The 20127-nt window shown below is 57.7% G+C and overlaps 1 protein-coding gene across 2 annotated transcripts; it reads right to left on the bottom strand.

The window, feature by feature from the left end:
* Nucleotides 1-3339: 3339 nt before the first annotated feature.
* On the bottom strand, nucleotides 3340-17562 carry MIDN (midnolin). 2 transcript variants are annotated; one of them, XM_038739989.1, is made up of 8 exons: nucleotides 17441-17562; nucleotides 14412-14637; nucleotides 12965-13052; nucleotides 12570-12632; nucleotides 7330-7680; nucleotides 6901-7060; nucleotides 5891-6235; nucleotides 3340-4235 (listed from the first exon to the last, which is right to left on the bottom strand). In XM_038739989.1, the coding sequence occupies exons 2-8, from the start codon at nucleotides 14627-14629 to the stop codon at nucleotides 3973-3975; spliced, it is 1488 nt and encodes a 495-aa protein (XP_038595917.1). In that variant the 5' UTR covers nucleotides 14630-14637; nucleotides 17441-17562; the 3' UTR covers nucleotides 3340-3972. The 2 variants fall into 2 exon arrangements, with proteins under 2 accessions (XP_038595917.1, XP_038595918.1); XM_038739990.1 differs by lacking the exon at nucleotides 17441-17562 and adding an exon at nucleotides 15066-15096.
* Nucleotides 17563-20127: the final 2565 nt, after the last annotated feature.

The raw sequence follows: 20127 nt of genomic DNA, 5'->3' as shown, positions 1-20127 counted from the left end.
CAGAGTAAATATTTAACAAATACCATAAAAATAAAAAAATACCATTGACCAGGTGAGTTTAGGCAAGTCACTTCACTTCTCTGTGCCTCAGTTACCTCATCTGTAAAATGGGGACTCAATACCTGTCCTACCCCCCCCCCCCCCCACCTTAGACTGGGAGACCATTGTGGGACAAAAACTGTGCCTATCTGATTGTAGCCACCCCAGCGCTTACAGTGCTCAGCACAAAGTGCTTAATAACATAATCATTACTAACAAAAAAACTTCATCAAGTCTGTAGCCCTCCGCTACTGCCACACTATGACGACCTTGGAACTGTCCCTCAAAGTCACTACGGATCTAGACATGGAGCCCCATGTGGGATGAGGACTGTATCCAACCTAGTGGTAATAATAATTAATAATAATTATGGTATTGGTTAAGTGCTTACTATGTGCCAGGCACTGTACTGAGCACTGGTCTGGATGCAAGCAAATCGGGTTGGAGACAGTGCCTGTCCCACGTGGGGCTCACAGCCTCCCCATTTTACAGATGAAGTAACTGAGGCACGGAGAAGTTAAGTGATTTGCCCAAGGTCACACAGAAGATAAGTGGCGGAGCCGGGATTAGAACCCCATGTGACCTTCTGATTTCCAGGCCAAGTGCTTAGTACAGTGCTTTGCACACAGTAAGTGCTCAATAAATAGGATTGAATGAAGAGCCAGTGCTCTATCCACTATGCTATGCTGCTTCTCTAGTGGTATTTGTTAAGCGCTTACTATGGGACCTGATTCTGTCCTATCTACTCCAGTGCTTGGCACATAGTAAGCATTTAAAATACCATTATTACTATCTGGACAGCCTCCCCTTCTTGTGAAATTGGTACTGTTTCCTAGTGGATAGACCACGGACTTGGGAGACAGAAGGACCTGGGTTCTAATCCCAGCTCGGCCACTTTTCCGCTGTGTGACCTTGGGCGACTCAATTTTTTCTGTGCCTCATCTGCAAGATGGGGATTGACTGAACCCCAAGTGGGACTGTGTCCAATCCAACCTGCTTGTGTCCACTCCAGCCTTTAGTAGGTGGCCTAGTGGAAAGAGCACAGGCCTGGGAATCAGGTCATGGGTTCTAATCCTGACTCTGACACTCGCATGCTGCGTGACTTTGGGCAAGTCACTTCATTTATTCAGTCGTATTTATTGAGCACTTACTGTGTGCAGAGCACTTTACTAAATGTTTGGAAAGTACAATTCACTTCTCTGTGCCCGTTACCTCATCTGTAAAATGGGGATCGAGACTGTGAGGCCCACCTGTCCAACTTGATTTGCTTGTATCCATCCCAGCGCTTAGTACAGTGCCTGGCACTTAGTAAGCACTTAAACTATCATTATTATTACATAGTAAGCATTTAACAAATGCCACAATTATTTATTACTTGCCCTCTGTGTGTCTCTCCCCTGCCCAAAAGTTATTTGAAAAATGAAGGGCTTCTCCCACTTCTGAATCGTCATCCGTCCCCCCAGACAGCACCATTGTAGCCAAGATCCTCCACCTCCTAGAGAAATACACAAATCCAGGAGTTGCTTTTTTCAATGTGTTTATTTGAAACCTTTTCTTTCTAACTTTCTGCTTTGAATACAGGTAACTTAAATGAGGTGATATGACCCGTCTCCCCCTCCCGCCACCGCACTTGGAGAACATTAATGCTTTGTCTCTCGACTTTCCCTGTCGAGTGGATTTCTCCGTAACTAGGGTTTTAGGGAGAGAAGAGGGGCGGGAGTAGAGGGGGTGGCGGGCAGGAGCGAGCAGGCACAGTCTTTTTTTTAAAAAAAAACAAATAAAAACCAAACAATAAAACAAGAACCGGACATTTAAATAGATATCCAAATCGTCTTTAAAAACAAAGCCGCGTTGGTTTTTTTTTTTATGGAAAAAAAATTGAACCCTTTCCCCAAATCCCCTGCTCCCTCCCACCCACCCCTTCCCCCAAATAATTACAAAGCTACAGTAACACGTGAAGTTCACATCTGATAAAACATGAAGTGTAATCACATGACCAGGATGGGGGAGGGAAGGAATCTGCATCTCTAGGCCTGGGAAGAGAAGACGCCAGAGAGGACAGGACAGGGATACAGGGATAACGGAAAAGGAGAAGGGGGAGAAGCTGTCCTCTTGGGGAGAGAAAAAAAAATTGAAATGTTCCACCAGGCAACAGGCCTGGGACAGAGACGACGGGTGGGGGAGGGGCGAAAAACCCAGACCAGCAGCACCCCCACCTCACTGGGCACATTCAATCTAGACCCCCATTGCTGTCCCCTTTAAGGGCTGATTTGTGGCTTTCAGAGGTGGGGAGGGGGGAAACCCTCAGGGCCTCACCAGAGTCCCCCCCACAATGGGATCAACACTACTTCAAACCAGCACATCTGCAGCCCTGCTCCCCCCAAAATTGAGAAGAGGGGCATTTCAAAACCGCCCCCCACCGACATACACAGACAGACATAGCACACAACTCCCAGTTTACACGTATCAGACAAGAAGAAGCAAAAGAAATAACATTTCTCTCTCTCCAATCCAAGGCAGGAAACTGGATGAATCCCCCTTACTGGCTCAGTCAGATAATTAATAACTCTATAAATAAAGCCCCCAGCCAGGACGAGCAGAGCGGTGTGTATTCAAAAACATTTTAAAAATTATATATATATACACACACACACACACACACACAGAATAGAGGGAGGAACTGGAACTAAAACAGAAACATGAATGGGAGAGACAGTGACAGGGTGGGAGGGTGACTTGAATTCCTTCATCCAAGTGACCCCTGCCCCTGAGCACTGCTGCAAATACAAACCTGTGAAAATTGGGGGGGGGGGGGGGGTTTGCGAGGGACACAGACACAGGGGAGAATCGATAGGGCGAGGGGTAGGGGGAGAGGGAGATAGGGTCCACCGTCCCCCATCCCATTCAAACAATAAATAGAAATGCTTCATCCCCAACTCTCTGGGACAATCCTGTCCAGAGACAGAGAGGGATGCACATGAGGTGACCTGGGGTTTTTTTTTTTTTGTGTGTGTGTGTGTCTGTTTTAACTCAGTATTCCCTCCTAGCAGTCTGACCCCACTTGCTCCCTCCTCCCCACCCCCAAACCTGTAAAGTGCATGTGATTTCATTGATTTAACTCAACCTGAATGTGGGAGAGGGGCTGGGGGGTGGGGACTTGGCTGGTGGTTTCCAGAATTTCTATCTTGGACAAATGCTACATATATGGAAGGGGGGAGAGGGGAGGAGGGGGGAGAAGAGGGAAGACCCAGCCCCAGCACCTAGAACCTGTTAGTGTCCCCACCTCCCTTTCTCTGTGTGTGTGTGTGTGTGTGTGTGTGTTTCGCTCTGTGTCTCACAACCTGCTGAAGGAGAGGGCGTGGGGCCTTTTAGGGTGGGAGGTGAAAAGGAAAAACAGGCAGACACCTAGCAACAGAGCAGCTTTTTGTTTTTGAAACACACGCGCCTCCACCTTCCCCCAGGCTCAGTCCTGGGTCCGGGACAGGAGGAGACCTGGGTAAGGCAGCCGGGAGTCCATGGAAATGAAAATTCAAAATAAAAAGTCAAAGAAAGGAAACACACACACGCATGCACTCGCCTGTCTCTCTCTCACACATACGCACACCCACACACAAAATGTGGACGCAATTGTCTGTCCTTGCCAGGCTACCCCCACTCCAACTGTCCTGAACCCCAGAGGGAGGGAGGGAGGGAGCAAACACTGTTCTGTGGGGGGTGGCGGGGCTTTCCTCCAAAGGCTCTTCCCAATCCAGCGTGGGGGGAGGGGGGGGCCCAAGAGGGCCAGGACTCACAGCTCCCAAGTCCTAGGCCACCCCCAATTTCTCCAGCAGCCTCTTCCAGCCAGGTGGGGGGAGGGGGGAGTCTGATGGACGGGGTGGAAGGAGGAAGGGGGGGGTGGGGGAGGGAGAAGGAAGGATTCATGGCTCGCCAGTCCTAGGCCACCACAAACTCAGACTTGAGGTCAGCTTTGACCTCGGGCTTCCAGAGCGAGTCCTCGAAGTCGAGGTCCAGACTGCCATCGCTGGACACGCTGCTGTTGCTGTTGGCGCGGCTGGACTTGCGGTGGGGCAGCCAGGGGTATGGGCTGCGGGCATCCCGCCGGGCCTTCCGGCGCAGGCGCTTCTGCTGCATGAGCAGCTGCAGCCGTTCCACCTTGCAGCGAGTGGCACGGTTCTCTGTCTGCCGCAGGCGGTCGCCTGGAACAAATGGAGAAGGGAGATGGGGGCGGGGGGAGGAAGAGGGAAGAGAGGGCGTTGACATTTGCTTTGTGGGAGGGTGGCCCACTGTTCCCTCCCAACCGGGGACAGGAGATGGGATTGTCCACTTAGGAGGTAGTAGGCCCCCAGACCCCTTGGGGGGCAAAAACAAGAGCGGCCCTGCACTGCCCACCCCAAAGAGGACCCCTCTTTTGATCCTCCAACCCCAGTTAAGGGGGCCGGCTGTAGAGGTGACCACAGATGGGGGACAGCCAGGCCCACGGATCAAAGAGAAATAGGAAGCTGGGGGGGGGGGGGGGGGGGGGATGGCTAGAGTCCCCCTCGGAACAGGCCCCTGGCCCTGACCCCTTGGCTAAGGGCCAACCTGCTGGCCCACCCAGCTGGAGGCAGGCAAAGTCAGGTCTCCCCGTCATTAAGAAAGGCGGGATTGTGTGCCTATCCACGCCCTCCAGTGCCCCCCCCCGCTGCCTACCGCTTCCGAGGAGCGGGGCCAAAAATGCCAGCTCTAAGCTGGACTCTCCCCACCCCCACGCCAGCCCCCGGCCTCTCAATAGGACCTTTGTCCAGCTTGGGAGGTGGGAAGGCAGTGGTTGGGGATAGCAGCATTGTATCCTGGGGAAAGAGAGAGGGAGGGAAGGAGGGAGAGGGAAAGACAGACACACATACACAGAGACAGAGACAGAGAGAGACAGAGAGAGAGTGTACCAGAGCCACCCATAGATGTACAGAGAAAGACCTACAGAAGGAAGGGGAGGAGAGGGGAGGGCAGGGGATCCCAGAGGAACACCCTTCAGGGGAGCAATAGGATCCAAAGTCATCGGCAAACTCACTCCGCATGGCTTTTCCCCAGCCGCTGACCTCCCTGGGTCTCCCCAGTGAGGCAGGAGAAGAAACTTCTCTTAACTGCCTATGCCAAGTAACAAACCCATGGATGGACCCATGGAGGTCCAGCCAGGCATGCTGGGGCTTCCAGGTTTACTCCACGGTACAGCAGGGAGATTCAATTCCAATAAAGATGTGAAGTGCGGGGGGGGGGGCGGAGAGGGGTATTTAACCTGTCCAAGGCCGGACGGGGTGAGGACTGCTTCCTGCCATGGACCCTGGAAGGGGCTGGTTTTCATAATAATGCTTTGTGTGTCCATGGATTCCCCGGGGAGGAAAAGCAGCTGGACAAGCTCCCCCCCTCCCCCTCCGGCCAGCTGCTCTGGCCTCCACCAGGCGGGCAGACAGAGGGGCCCTCAGAGAAAGGGGGCTGGGGAGGGGGGGAGTCATGTGATCAGAGGAGAGGGAGGGGGAAAAAAAAGAGCTAGAAAGAAAGAAGGAATCCACAGACGGACTGACAGATGGACGGATAGACAGGTGACTCTGCCCAGTCTTGCTGCTTCTCCCAACTACAGCCCCTCCACACCCCCGCCCCAACACCCCACTACTTGCCCTCGCCTACAGTCGCACCAGAGGGCCCGGGGCAGATACAAGCAGGCACGTCCCCCTTCTCCGGTACCCACGAGCTCCTATTAGGGTCGGCCACCTAGGGGCAGTGGGCCAGGAGAGCTGACGATTGGGGGGGGGGGGGGGGGGGCGGGTAGGGGGGCATGTGATGCCCACCCTCCCTAGGCATCCCCGTGAGCACTCACCGGCAGGCTTACACATGCGGATCTGGCTCTGGCACTGGACAACGGCGGTGGGGTGCAGAGGGAGCTTCTCACAGGAGGTAGCAGTTTTGGTGGTGAGATCGGGGGAGGGCAGGGGCGAGGAGGAGGAGGAGGAAGTGGTGGTGGCGGAGGTGGCGGTGGTGGCAGAGGTGGCGGTGGCAGAGGCGGCGGGTGGGCACCGGGTCTGGCAGCGCAGCTGCGCCAGGGACTGGGGCATGCCCTGGTAGTGCCGGGTGGCGCTCAGGAGGTCATTGAGGATCTGAAGGACGGTGCCAATGTCCCGGCGTGGCCGCCCACTGCTGTCCTGGCAGTTGGGGTGCAGCGTGCCTGGGAGAGGAGGGAAGGTCACGTGAAGGGGGCCGGAGGAGAGGTCGACGGGCTGAAGTTCCGGCCGGGGACGGAACCGGTCCCTTCCTTCTGGAAGCGTCCCGGGCTCAGACGCTCTCTCCCCGTCACCTCCCCACCCGGACCCAACAGAGGGCCTGCGGGGAGCGGTGCAGATACTGACCTTCCTGACCCCCAGGGGTGGGAGGCGCCAACTTTTCGTTGTGAGCATGTGCGGGTGTGTGCACGTGGGGGGAGGGGGGTGCGGGGAGGAGAGGCACGAGGGGGGAGAGCGGGGCAAACGGGCTTTGAAGAGATTATACACTCCTTGAGAGCAGGGATCGTGTCTTTCACTTCTAGCGTGGGTCTCCCAAGTGCCTGGTACGGTGCCCTGCACACACACGAGGTGCCTGGTACATGCTGTCCATGATGACGGTCAAAGAGACCCAACTGGGGTCTTTCCAGCCCCGCCCGGCAGCTCTGGGGTCTTGTCGGAGACCCGGAATGAGTGGGGCTGGGCGTCCAGCCCAGGCGGCCGTGGGGGTGGGCGCACCGGCTTCACTCACGGCTGGACACCCGGTGGGGGAGGGGCGGGGGAGGGGGGCGCCGGCCCCCACCGCCTCCACGCAGCTGGCGCTCCGGCTGGGGAGGCTGGCGAGTCTGCGTACCAGAGAAAGTCCCTGAGAAGACGCCAGGAGCGTGGTTCACGAAGCTCTCAATGACGGCGCCAGGTTTGCGGGAGCGGCTGGCCGGGGTGGGGCTGCCGCTGGGGGGGGAGCTGGCGCTGGTGCTGGGGCTGGGGCTGCCGCTGCGGGACGAACAGTCCACCTGGCCAGGCGGGGACAAACCGAGACACACACACACACACGGGACAGACGTTAGCTCTTGCCTCCACTCCGGTGGAAAGCCCTCCCCGTCCCCCCACCCCCGCACACTGCAGGGTCAGTCACCACCCCTAGCCCAGCCTGGATCGGCAGGCCTGCTGGCGCTCGCTCAGCCCCATCGAGTGGCCATCGACACCTGGGGGCACCCAGGGATCTCCCAGGCCCCAACCCCCCAACCCCACTCGGCGCCCCCACCCTCTCTGCCTCACTCACCTCAGGGCAGGAGGACAGCAGGCTGCTATTAACCGTTTGGGCGCTGGCGCCGTGAGAGCGGAACATTCCGGCGGCGGTGACGGGCGCGGGGTTGGCGGCGGGCACGCGGGCATTGAAGTTGGCAGAAGGGGAGGAAGCAGCGGTGGCGCCCGTGGTCCCGTGGAGAGGCCGGCATTGGGCGGAGGGGTTCCCCGTGGCGGCTCCCGGCTCCCCCCGGCTGGCGCTGTGGTGCCGGTGCTGCAGCCCACCCCCTGCCTGCTGGGCGGCCAGCTGGAGCTGCACGAACATCATGTGGTCCCCGACCCGCAGGGCCAGAGTCAACGGAGAGCGGCCGGAGAGGAAGTCGTTGACCTGGAGAAGGGAGGTCGGGACAGGTGGTCAGGCCCTCTGTCACTGATCCCAGACCGTCAGCTCGCTGCGGGCAGGGAACGTGTCTTCCGACTCGGTCGGGTTGCCCTCTCCCGAGCGCTTAGTACGGTGCTTTGCACACAGTCAGAGTTCAATAGATACCACTGGCTGATTCCCCGACCCCACCCTGGGCCCAGAAACGCAGAGAACTGACTGATGGGATGGTTGGGATTCAAAGGTCAGCAGGGTGAGGGGAAGCGGCTCGTTCAGCGCCTCGCAGAACGGCCCGCCCGGCCTGCCAGGGTGGGAGCTACAATAAAGGCTGTTCTCAGCTGGGGGAGATTCAATGAGGCGGCACTGGGGGCAAGGTCCACTGCAGGCTCTCTCAGTCTCCGTCTCTCTCTCCAGCCCCACACGGGGACAGATTCCTGGAGGTCTCCCATCTACCCTTCCGCTCCCTGAAGCCCAGGGGGGCGGCTCTACAGCCAGAATGGTTCCGGGAGTCAGCACCCTTTCCCCTGCCCACCAGTTCGGGACTAGAGTGAAGGGGAAGTGCAACTGGGAGACCCCCGCCCAAGTTTGTGAGCCCTGAGACCCCTGGTAGAGAGGAGAGGAGGGGGTCGGGAAAGAGACAGGACGGTGTGTGGTGTTGGGTGGGGTGCCTCTATCTCTCTGAGTGACTCCGATGGCCGGAAAGAACACCGCATCCCCCCTCTCCAACCCCATGTCCCACCTCCTCAACTCCTCACTCATTCCCACACCGAGGCTTTATCAATCAATGGTATTTATCAAGCGTTTACTTGTGTGCAGAGCCCCATACTAAGCGCTTGGAAGACTACAATACAACAGAGTTGGTAGACACATTCCCTGCTCACATCACCTGCCCCCGCTGCCCTGTGGAAGCTCCTCCCCACACACTTCTCTACATAACTCAAGGCCATCTTGGTTCCCCCCAATTCATCTGGGAGGAGGGTGGTAGTGACCCACTGCCCATCTCTCCCTCCCAGGGCAGGATGGCAGGAGCTGGTTGCTCTCTGGAAGGGGCCCTGGGGGAGAGGGGATCCTGGGGGACAGGGTGGCTTTATTTTTAACCAAGATCAGCCTGGCCCAGAGGCCTCCACCCTCCCCTCCCTGGGAACAAGCTCCTCCCCCCCGCCCCCCCCATACCAGTCTCCCCTCCCTCGGCAAGGCCCCTGAGAGCGGCGAGTGGGAGCGACATTCTTGGACAAATTCTTCTGTTCTAACCTTTGCTTCCTCAAGATAAATATTTATCTGCCCCAGGCGGGGGCCGACAAGGAGGGGGGCGGGGGGGGCATACCCACGAGTTAACCTCCGATCCAGGCCAGCTCCCCTCAAATCGGCCAACACCCAGGGCCAAACGGGAGAAGGGCAGAGATAGCGGCAGCCGCCCCCCTGCATCAACTTAGAGAGCCCGCCCCGGAAAGCATTCTGGGGGCTGGCTGGGGGCATGTGTGAGCGGGTGCAGAACAGCCCTGCTCCACAGCACTAGCTTGGGCTCTCCCACTACTGTTGCTCAGTCCTGGCTCCTCCCCGTACCATGGCACTATCCAGCACCCCCCTCTCCCCCAGCCCCTGCACACAACACAATATAGTAGTTGGGTTTGGTTCTCTCCCCATGAATTAACTGTGCCACACAGCCAATCACAGCCTCGTGCCTAATAATAACAATAATAATAATTATGGCATTTATTAAGCACTTACTATATGCCAAGCACTGTTCTAAGCGCTGGGGTAGTTACGAGGTAATCAGGTTATCCCACGTAGGGCTGAGTCTTGATCCCCATTTTACAGATGAGGTAACAGGCACAGAGAACTCAAGTGGCTTGCCCAAGGTCACACAGTATATAAGTGGTGGAACTGAGATTAGAATCCACATCCTCTGACTCCCAAAACCGTGCTCTTGCTACTGTTCAGGGGGAGATGGCGGGATGTTCACAGCCCCTACCTCGGGCAGCCTCCTCTCACCCCAAGTCTCCTCAAGATTACCAAGATTCAGCCGGAAAAGGAATTGCGTCTAGTAAGACATCCTCCACCCCTGCTACTGCCCTACTCCATCCATCCCCTTTCCCCTTCCCACTCATCTGGGTCAGGTCCCCCCATTCCCCCACAAACACCACACGCTGCTCCCCTTAGCCGACTGCTGACATTTCTAAAAATAATCCTGGGAAGATACGGACAGGCACACGCACACACAGAAAAAGAAAAGTTGGGGGGGGGTGACTTGTCCCCAGCATCCTGTCCCCAGTAGTTGCTTTCTCCACAAGAGAACACCCCCCCACCCCCACCTCCACGCACACCGAAGTCATACTGTCATACCCCAGCTGCCATCTCCTGCATCCTCAGAATCTCCTAGGCCCAGAGGAGGGCGGGGGGGGGGGGGGGGAGGGGGCGGCCCCAAACAGCCCTCCAGGTCCCCCCGCCACCAGCCACCGTGTCCCTGACGATTCTCAGAAGCGAGGGTGAGTCACAGAGAGCATGCCGCCGCCGCCTTCCCAGCCCTCCCTCCTTCCCTCCGTCATCTGCTGGCCTAGTGTAACCTCCCCTGCAGGAAGGCGGGGGGGGGGGGGGGGGGGGGCAGAGGAAAGCTCTTCTCTCTCGTCACCGCCCCCCAAGACTCTGGCTCAGGAGAAAGGAGGATAGCACACCCCCCCCCATCCCGATCAAGCTTAAATGGAACCACCCCATTTGCCAATCCAGCTGTGCACAGCTGTCCCGGGGGGGGGGGGGGGGGGGGGGGGCAGAGACCACAGCAGCCTCTCCTAATGGTCTGAGGCAGAGCCAAACTAGATGCAGCTCTACTCCCCTCTCCTCCAAACTGGATCCAAGTTGGATCCAAACTGGATCCTCTCCCCCAAACTGCATCCAACTGGATCCTGGATCCAGGGTCCCCACTGCAGAGTGCCCGGGAGAAAGGGTGAAGTAGTCCAAAGCATTTCCCCTGGGGCTCTGATGTCAAAAGGCTCTCAGCTGCAGGCTGGCTGGGATGGGGGTCGCAAGAGGGCTTTGGCGGCCCCTCCCCCGAGGGGCCTCATCCTGCTCCCACCCTGTGGCCACGGTACACACAAAGTCACCCGCTGCCGACCCGTGAGGAGCTTTGTCACCAGCTGCGGCAGCTGCAGCCGCCTGTCCTCCCCTCCCCCTCCCGCCGGCCCCTCCCTGGCTGCCGGGAGCTGTGTGACGCACGGGGCTTGGCAACGGGTGCAAACGTGGGTGAGGCTTCCTCCCCGCCCCCCCCCACCCTACTGCGCCTGCAGACACTCCCACCCCGGGGTTATAAGCAGAGAAGCCCCTAGGCTAGCCGCTCCCCCTTTGTTCTGAGGTCACCCCACCAGCCAAGGTGGCCCGCATTTATGTATGTCGAAAACCCTCCCTCTCCCCCTGCTGCCACCACCTTCCCAACACTAGTTCAGCAGGATCCTCTCAGAAGGCCCCCCCCAGCCCCCCTGCCCTGCCATACCTGCCCTCTCCCAGGAATCCCCTCCCCGGCCACATATGGAGGGAGGGGCCGGGCAAGAAACCCCACCATAAACTACTGAGCCCCTGGCCCTAGCACATGCCTAGTTACTTTCCCCCTGAGGATTTCCAAACCCCATTTGGGTTTTGGGTCAGGCATTCGGGGCTTGGTGGAGGGGCAGGTTCCCCTCCAGACAGTGGGGGAGTGGAGGAGAGTGTGAGAGACGCAAAAAGCTAAATCAATCAAATTCATGCAAAACTAGGAACCAAATGCAAACCACCAGAGACCCAACAGCTGGGGGAAGGGAGAAGAGAAAGGGGGGTGGGAGGGAAGAATGCCTCCACTATTACAAAATGTTTTCCTAACATCCTGTCCTGCCCGGAGCCCCGCCAGGCACCACCCCAGAGCAGAATGGAATCCACTCCCCAGGGCAGGGAACCCAGCCGGAGATGGGGGTGGACCGGCTCTGCTCTCCCCTCCCCTGGAGAGAAATCACTGGAGGCCCTGCAGCCTGGACCCTCCCCAACCCTCCCCCTGGATCCCCGACCAAGGAGCCCACCTGGAGTTCTCAAACATCCCTACCCTCTCTCACCAAATACCCAAGTACGGGTCACACAAGGTGGGGTAAAAATCATGGGAATCGCAGCTCTATCGAGCTCTTCTATCTGATCCTTCTGCCCTCCCTCAAGCCAGAAAGAGGGATGGACAGGTGGAAAGTGCTCTGGGACTCACTGAATGTGTCCCTTTTCAGATTGGCCATAGACACCCCTTAAGGGGGGCGGGGGGTGGAGTGTAGATTTCCTACTCGCCCCCGCCACACCACTAAAAGAACAAAAGCTGCAGGAACAGTCCCTGCCTGGGACTGAGGCAGAGGTGAGTGACTCGTCCAGTCCCCCGCCCCCAACATGGTGGCCTGGGACCCATCAGAGGCTGGAGTGCCCCCCCCACTCCCTTTCACACACAAACAATAGGGTCACTGAGCGGGTGGGAGGACTCTTTGACGCACAAGGGGTAGGAGTGGCTCCTCTTTCTCTCTCTCTCTCCCTCCCTCCTGGCCCCCACCCGTTTGTAACCTTTCCGCTGTTGCCACTGCGGAGTAACCTATGGTTTATTCTAAATGAGGTCCCAGCCGTCGCCCCCACAGCCAAGGCCAGAGATTCTCACACCCGGGGAGAGAACGGGACATACACTCACTCTCTACCGTGGGAGACAAACCTTTGAAGGTCAAACCCAATTATATCAAACTGTAAGAGCTGGGAAACGGGGGAGGGGAGGCGGATCTGAACTCCTTCCCCTTCCCACCCCCAGCCCTCATTGCAGCAACAAGATACCCCACCCTATTCCCACTCAAGGCGGGGGGGGGGGGGGGGGGCGCAAACACACACAGGAAAAAAAAAAGGTATTCATGTCCTTTTACCTGAGTTTCAGTTAAGCTTTCGAGGGCCTGCATCACCGACTGTTCTGGTCTGGATGCCTGTGACTGTGAGAGATGGGGGAGGTGATGAGGAATGGAAAATGAAGAGAAACGAAGCTATGTCAGTTTCGGATGTGTATACTTTCAAGGGGTAGGGGCCTGCCATGGCCAAATGGCAAGTTTATTGAGGGGGTGGGCGTTTAGTTTAGGGAGCAGTGCAGCCACCTTCAACAGAGCTGGGATGTGGGTTCAGGTGGAAGGGCTGGGGCTTGGACATCAAACAATAAGATCCAAAGGGATAGGAAATATAGGAGACTGGCAGGGGGTAGGGAGAGAGAGAGAGAGAGAGAGCATTGGGGAGAGGAAGGGGGCAGAAAACAGGGAGAAGAGTCCTTTACCATCAAGCCAGCTTCCACCGTGGGGACCAGGGTCAGCTTGCTGCCTTCCGTCACCCCAAAATCCTGCAGCTTCCCAGAGCTGAGGCGGCTGGAGAAGGAAGGGAGACAAATGGGGAAGGGGAGAAGGTGTTTGAGGCTTTTGCTCTGTGGGAACAAGGCAGCTGTGACAATGCTGGGGATGGGGGGGGGGGGGGTCTGTCCCTGTTCCCCACAGTGCTTTAGCTTCCAAGGTTCATCCATTTACAGACTCCTTGCCTGCCAGGCCTCAGAACTGCCTGCCTGTATCCAGGACAAAGGCCGAGTCCCTAGTCCCTAACCCCCCTCCCCTTCTCATTTTCCATTTTATGATGTAAACGTTGGAGCCAGGCAGCAGCTCCACGACGACACCGCAGTCATCACTCACCGGCGCCCCCTCCCCCCAGCTCCTCTCTGCGGTGAGGCGGCCCCTGCTGCTCCCCCCCTTTCATCCCCCCCCCCACCCCGGGGAAGGGGGCAGCCGCTTTGTGTTCGCAAAAAATCGCCCCCCTCCCCTCACCCCATGGGCTGCTGGAGCAGCACGGGGGGCTTTTGACCCTGGTTCTCCCCACCCTCTTTTTCCACACAATGCCCCGGAACTGGGGTGGGGGCTGCAGGGAGGGGGGCTCCTCCATTTCCGCTCACTTCAGAAATTATCCTCCTCTCCGCCCAGCGGGGAGGAAGGGGGGGGTAGGTGTTAGGACTCCGGGGGCGGAACCTCCTCCCTCTTCTCCCCCATCCCCTGTCGCAGCAGACCCTGTGCCTTAGACAAAGGATCTGCTCCCCACGCTGAACCGGGATGGATCACAATTCCGAGCCGGAGAAGGGATGAAATATGGCCGTGGGGGTGGGGGTCGTGAGAAGGGCGCTTTGGATCAGGCCCCAACTGCCATCCTGCTCCCGTATCAGAACAAAGGATGTCGGGGGGGGGGGGGTGGAAAAAAATCCACCCCTCCTCCCTCCCCACATATGGCCCCAGTAGCTTTCTCAGATGAAAAGGTTTCGGGGGTTCCATCTTAGAGCCCCGCGTTACATCGCTCCCCCCTTTTTTTCTCCCCTGTATTTGCCCTCTGGAAGACTACCCCTATTCTCTACAACCCCCCCGTTTTCCTGCATTCCCAGCCACAGGCAAGCGTGGGGGGTGGGGGCGGGGGGTAATCGGATTTCAAAAGGGGAAGAGGTTGGGGGGGGGGGCAACGATCAAGTCTTTCTAAAAGGCTTTGAGGGGGAAATAGACCTGGTTCTATTGGCACCGGTTGGGGAGAGAAGTGACAAATATCCCAGGCCCTAAATCCTGCTATCTGGCCGTTCTCTCCCATGCATATCAGTGCTGTCTTTGTTCTCACCCAAGAACGGAGACAGGGAAGGGAGGGGGGGTGTTGGAGAATAGCAGGGGGAGGATAAAGGGGGGGAGCCGAAGTTCGGTACTCACGTCTCTTTATAGAGTAGCGCCAGCCGTTCCTTGGGCACTTTGAGCCGCTGGGACAGGCGCCGCTTCAGCCCCTCCACCGTCTCCTCGGCGGGGACCGACAGTTCATAGCGGGTGCCGGTGGTCGTGTGGATGTACAAATTCATGGATGGCTCGTTGGCGACCACGTCGCAGGCGGCGGTGCCGCGGCTGCAGCTCCGGGGGCTGGGCTGCTGGTCCATCCGCTGTCCTGAGGAGGCCGAAGAGGAGGGGGCCGGTCAGGAGTGTGGGTGTGTGTATGGGGGGGGGGGGGGGAAAGAGGGGCTTGGAGTGGGGAAAGCTGAGTCGATCGAGTCCTGTCTTGACTTCCAGATGCGCCCCCGCCCCGTCCCCCGGACAAAGCCGGTTTTCTAAATCCCTCTCTGTTCCGTTGAAATATCCCAGCGTGAACTCCGTGCGCCGCCCCCACCCCCACGACCCCGGTCAGTTAGACCCAGAGACAAAGACAACGCGGCTGCTAAATCCTCAGAGATTAACCTGTGAGGTGGGGGGGGGGGGGGGGAGGAGACTCGATTGTCCTCTCCCCTTCCAAAAGTAATTAAAAATTCTTTCTCTCAGCCCATGAGGGGTAAAATCGTGATCCCTTTCAACCCTTCGTCCTCTCAGAAGGAAACTCACCGATGGAATCACCGAGGAAAATGGAAAAAAAAGGGGGGGGGGGGGAGGGAGCGGATCTCTCCGGGGTTTTTCTCCTCTTCTTCCCCTCTCCGCCCCCCCTTCTTCTCCTCCTCCTCCTCTTCCCCTCCCCCGACCTCTTGAGGATGTGGACTTCCGTGAGAGGTGGGGATTGAACTTGGGGGCGGGAGTGGATGGTTTAAAGAGAAGAGACCGGAGCGACGAGCCGCCCCCCGGGGGCGGGAGGAGAAAGAACGGGGGGGGGGGGGAAGCTTAAACCCTTTTGTCCCCCCCTCCCTCTAATCCGCCCGTCGGTTTCCCTTCTTGCCCTCCAGTTCGAACCTAACAATTTCAGCTGCCGCAGCCGCTTCGAACTCCGGGGGTGAAAGTAACAAGGAAAAAAAAAGTTATAGCGTATGAACGTCCTAAAGCCCCCCGCCCCAATCTTTCCTCCCCATTCACTACTTACTCCTCCGGTCGTCGCTGGCCAATCGCAACCCTCCAAAAGCCCCGGCGGCCCCCACCCTCCACCAATCGTCAGCGGGCCGGCGCTCTCCCACGTGGCAGCGAGCCGCCCGCCCCGTTCCACCCCTTTGCCGGGCGGGTCGCTGGCCAATCCGGGCTGGCCGGGCGGGGGCCCCCGGGATGGGAATTAGAGGGGCCCCCCCCCCCTCTCATCGCCCGCTCTCCACCCCCTCCGGGCCCCGAGCTTTTCCCCCTTCCAAGCCATTCATAATATATCAACTCCACCACAAAGGGATATAGAAAGAGCGTGAGCTAGGTGGGGAGGGGGGGGGGGGAAACAAGGGAAGAGATGAGATGAAGGCGGGGGGGGGACTGAGGGAATGGAGCTTCAACGCGAATCGGCGAAGGGGCAACCCGAACGGCGCCCTCTGGCCTCCCCAAATTAAACGGGGTGAGAGGACGGTGCCTTCACACACCTCGCCGGACTTCGTTGCTGGGGCCGCTGTGGGGAAGGGGAAGAGGAAAAGGCAAAGGAGGGAGCAGGCTGAGGCCGGGTGGCGTGTCCCCGAAACGACTCTTGGGGATGCAGGGAGAAGATAAATCCAGGCCCAGTGGCCAAGGACATGGTAATTCGCGTGGGATGGGGCTGCGGGGGTAGGGGGCGAGAGCCACGGTGGCTACTGTTTGAAGGTCGGAGGGGAGGAGCCGGCGAGCTCGCATGGCGGAGGCCGGGTCGCCTTGGCCTGGAGCCGGTTGAGCCGGGGGTGGGGGGGTGGGGGAGGGGGTGTAGCGGGGTCAGGCCAGAGGTAAACCAAGATGAGGGCCGATGAGTCAGTCCAGCCCATCTGGGGGTGACCTCGAGCGATCTAAAGGGGAGGGCGAATTAGACACAAACATCCAGATACCAGCACCGAGTGACGTGGCTCGGTCTCGGGCGAAACCCGTTCTGGAAAATACCCCCCCATCCCCTTCCTCCTCCTCCTCCTCCATCATCTCATCCCAACCTTTCTGCCCGCCCCGCCCCGCTATTGTGCCCCGAAGCCTTCGCAACAGCGGTGGTGGGGGTGGGGGAAGTTGCCCAAGGGCAGCCGCCGTCCGGGGCTGAGCCCTCAGTGACGGCGCTGAGGCCCGGCGGGAGGAAGAGCGGGGGGGAAGGGGGGGGCTTTTACAGTCAACCCCATTCTCCAGGCTCGGGAAGCGGTGACGCTTTGGGCGTCTCGCTGGCAGCGTTATTCCGAGATTCGGTCTATTGAGGAGGGTGGGAGGGAGGTGAATTAGGCTCCCAGATGAGTCAGCAAAGCACGGGCGCCCTCTGCTGGCCCAAACGCTCGGAACAACGAGGAAATGTGTGGGAGACGTTGGGGGCGCGCGCGCGGGGGGGGGGTGTCAGTTAGGATCACCCCTCTTCTGGGGAGGGGAGGGCAAATCACGAACCCAATAAAGTCACCTCCCGACCCGTCCTATTTCCCCCTTTTGGAGGGGGTCGAAACCCAATCTGAAGCCCCCCCCCCCCCAATCTTCTTCCTGATCCGACTTCCAAAGATCCCGGAGTAGGGCGCGGGGAGAGGAATACACGGGACATAGAGAAGCCGACCTGGGGGGGGGGGCGAAAGAGGGGCTGGCTGGCTTACCAAGTGAACCCCTCCCTTTCTAAACCCCCCTCACCCCTGACTTAACGGCCAAAAAGAACAAAGAAACCGGCTGTCCAAGGGAATCCGCGAGAGAAGGGAACCTCTTCTCCTCAGCAAGAGGAGCCCAAGGAGAAAGGAAAAGGGGAGTGGAGGATAACCCATCTCCGCCGCCTTCCTGGGAGCTTCCCAAACTCTTTTCCACAGCGGGGGGAGGGGGACGGGGAAAGAGTCCATCTGTCCCGTCTCTCGCCCCTCCGCAGGGCGAGCCGGGCCACCACTCACCGGTCGGATTCAAGCCGTCGCCGCGGAGTGTGTGCGTCCCACCCCCAAAAATCCGAACGCGGAGAAACCGCCAATCCTCAATATCCAGGCGGTGGGGAGGGCCGGATCCCGAGCCGGTTCCGGTGAAGTGGATGGGGGGGGAGGGTGGGGGAGAGAGGCCGAAGAGCCGCCGCGCTGCCGGGTGGCTGCTGCCCGAGTGGCTAGGGGCAGAGGGAAGCGACGCGGGTTTTATCTGCCCCCTCCCTGGCGGGGTGGAGTTAGGGAGGGTCACCCGGCCGGCCGCCCGCCCTCCCAGCCGACTCAGCAGGGAACCGGCCCGTGACGCAACTCTCACCTGCTTCCCGGGACCCGGAGGTTCACAGCCTCCGCCGGGGCCCCCTTAGTCTCTCCGGGGTTTCGTTTGCCTCGAGCTTTTCTGGGTCTCTCTCAACGTGCGGTTCTCAGGCTCTGCCTCCTCTCTCTGTGTGTGTGTGTCTGTCTGTCTCTCGCTGCCGCTGGGCCTCTCGCAGTCCCGAGAGAGGAGTCCCGGTGGGCTCCTGAGGACCCCCAACGGTTTTTTTGTCTGCTTCGGTCCTCTGCCGCTAATCTCCTCACCGTACCTCGTTCTCGCCTGTCCCGCCATCGACCCCCGGCCCACGTCATCCCCCTGGCCTGGAATGCCCTCCCTCTGCCCATCCGCCAAACTCGCTCTCTTCCTCCCTTCAAAGCCCTACTGAGAGCTCACCTCCTCCAGGAGGCCTTCCCAGACTGAGTCCCTTCCTTCCACTCCCCCTCCTCCCCCTCTCCATCCCCCCATCTTACCTCCTTCCCTTCCCCACAGCACCTGTATATATGTACATATGTTTGTACATATTTATTACTCTATTTATTTATTTATTTATTTGTTTGTTTGTTTATTTATTTATTTTACTTGTACATTTCTATCCTATTTATTTTATTTTTGTTGGTATGTTTGGTTCTGTTCTCTGTCTCCCCCTTTTAGACTGTGAGCCCACTGTTGGGTAGGGACTGTCTCTATGTGTTGCCAATTTGTACTTCCCAAGCGCTTAGTACAGTGCTCTGCACATAGTAAGCGCTCAATAAATACGAGTGATTGATTGATTGATTGATACTCTGTTTATTTTACTTGTACATATCCGATTTCTTTTATTTTGTTAGTATGTTTGGTTTTGTTCTCTGTCTCCCCCTTTTAGGCTGTGAGCCCACTGTTGGGTAGGGACTGTCTCTATATGTTGCCAACTTGTACTTCCCAAGCGCTTAGTACAGTGCTCTGCTTAGTAAGCTTAGTAAGCTTAGTAAGCTTAGTAAGCGCTCAATAAATACGATTGATGATGATGTTGCCAACTTGTACTTCCCAAGCGCTTAGTACAGTGCTCTGCACACAGTAAGCGCTCAATAAATATGATTGATTGATTGATTGATTGATTGGCCGCCCAGCTCCAAACTGAGAGAGAGAGAGAGAGAGAGAGAGAGAGAGAGAGAGAGACAGAGGGAAAGATGTCCTGCTGGGCGCCTGGAGTTCTGAGAGTCCAAGTGGGCCTCCTTGTCTCCTCCAGATATCGGTGTCTCATAGAGGGGGTGCCCCCAGGTCTCTCTCTCTCAATCAATCAATCAATCATATTTACTGAGCGCTTACTGTGTGCAGAGCACTGTACTAAGCGCTTGGGAAGTACAAGTTGGCAATCAATCAATCGTATTTATTGAGCGCTTACTGTGTGCAGAGCACTGGACTAAGTGCTTGGGAAGTACAAGTTGGCAACATATAGAGACGGTCCCTACCCAACAGTGGGCTCACAGTCTAAAATCAATCAATCAATCAATCAATCAATCGTATTTATTGAGCACGTACTGTGTGCAGAGCACTCTACTAAGTGCTTGGGAAGTACAAGTTGGCAACATATAGAGACGGTCCCTACCCAACAGTGGGCTCACACTCTAGAAGGGGGAGACAGAGAACAAAGTCTCTAGTGGTCCCAAGCTAGACCATAACCTCACTGCGGGCAGGGAACCTATCTGTTACATTGTACTCTACCAAGTGCTTAGTACAGTGCTCTACACACAGTAAGCGCTCAATAGTTGCACAGTAAGCAGCGTGGCCTAGGGGTCTGGGAGTCAGAAGGTCATGGGTTCTAATCCCAGCTCTGCAACTTGTCTGCTTTCATTAATTCAATCATATTCCCTGGGCCTCAGTTACCTCATCTGTGAAATGGGGATTGAGACTGTGAGCCTCACTGCGTTCAACTCGACTTGCTTGTATCTACCTCAGTGCTTACTACAGTGCCCGGCACATAGTAAGTGCCTAACAGATATTATTATCAATAACTATGATTGAGTGACTGACTGACTGCAGAGTCTCCAGCTGGGGCTTCCTCCTGAGGCCACTTTGTCATGTCTCTGCGCCTTTGTCTGTCTGTCTGTCTCTCCTCTTTCTCTCCCCAACCCCCAGCTGCACCACTCCCTCCCTCTTGGGATCCTGAGCCAGAACCCGAAACCTCAGAGCCTCCTGCTGAGTGCCTGGCTCCTTCCGGGGTGCCCTAGGGGTTCCCTTTGCCTTTCTTGCTTATGTTTCAGTCCCTCGGTCTTCATCTCCTCCCACTATATCTGTCTCACTGACCTATGTCACTCCTTGCCTTTCCGCTCTGGCCTCCCTCGGTCCAGAGCCTGAAGCTTACAGCTTCCCGCCGGGC

The sequence above is a fragment of the Tachyglossus aculeatus genome, chromosome X1 (genome assembly GCF_015852505.1).
Source record: "Tachyglossus aculeatus isolate mTacAcu1 chromosome X1, mTacAcu1.pri, whole genome shotgun sequence".
In the NCBI taxonomy this organism is placed as follows: Eukaryota; Metazoa; Chordata; class Mammalia; order Monotremata; family Tachyglossidae; genus Tachyglossus; species Tachyglossus aculeatus.
Note: the sequence above shows the minus strand (reverse complement) of the source record. Positions and strands in the feature narration are given on the sequence as shown.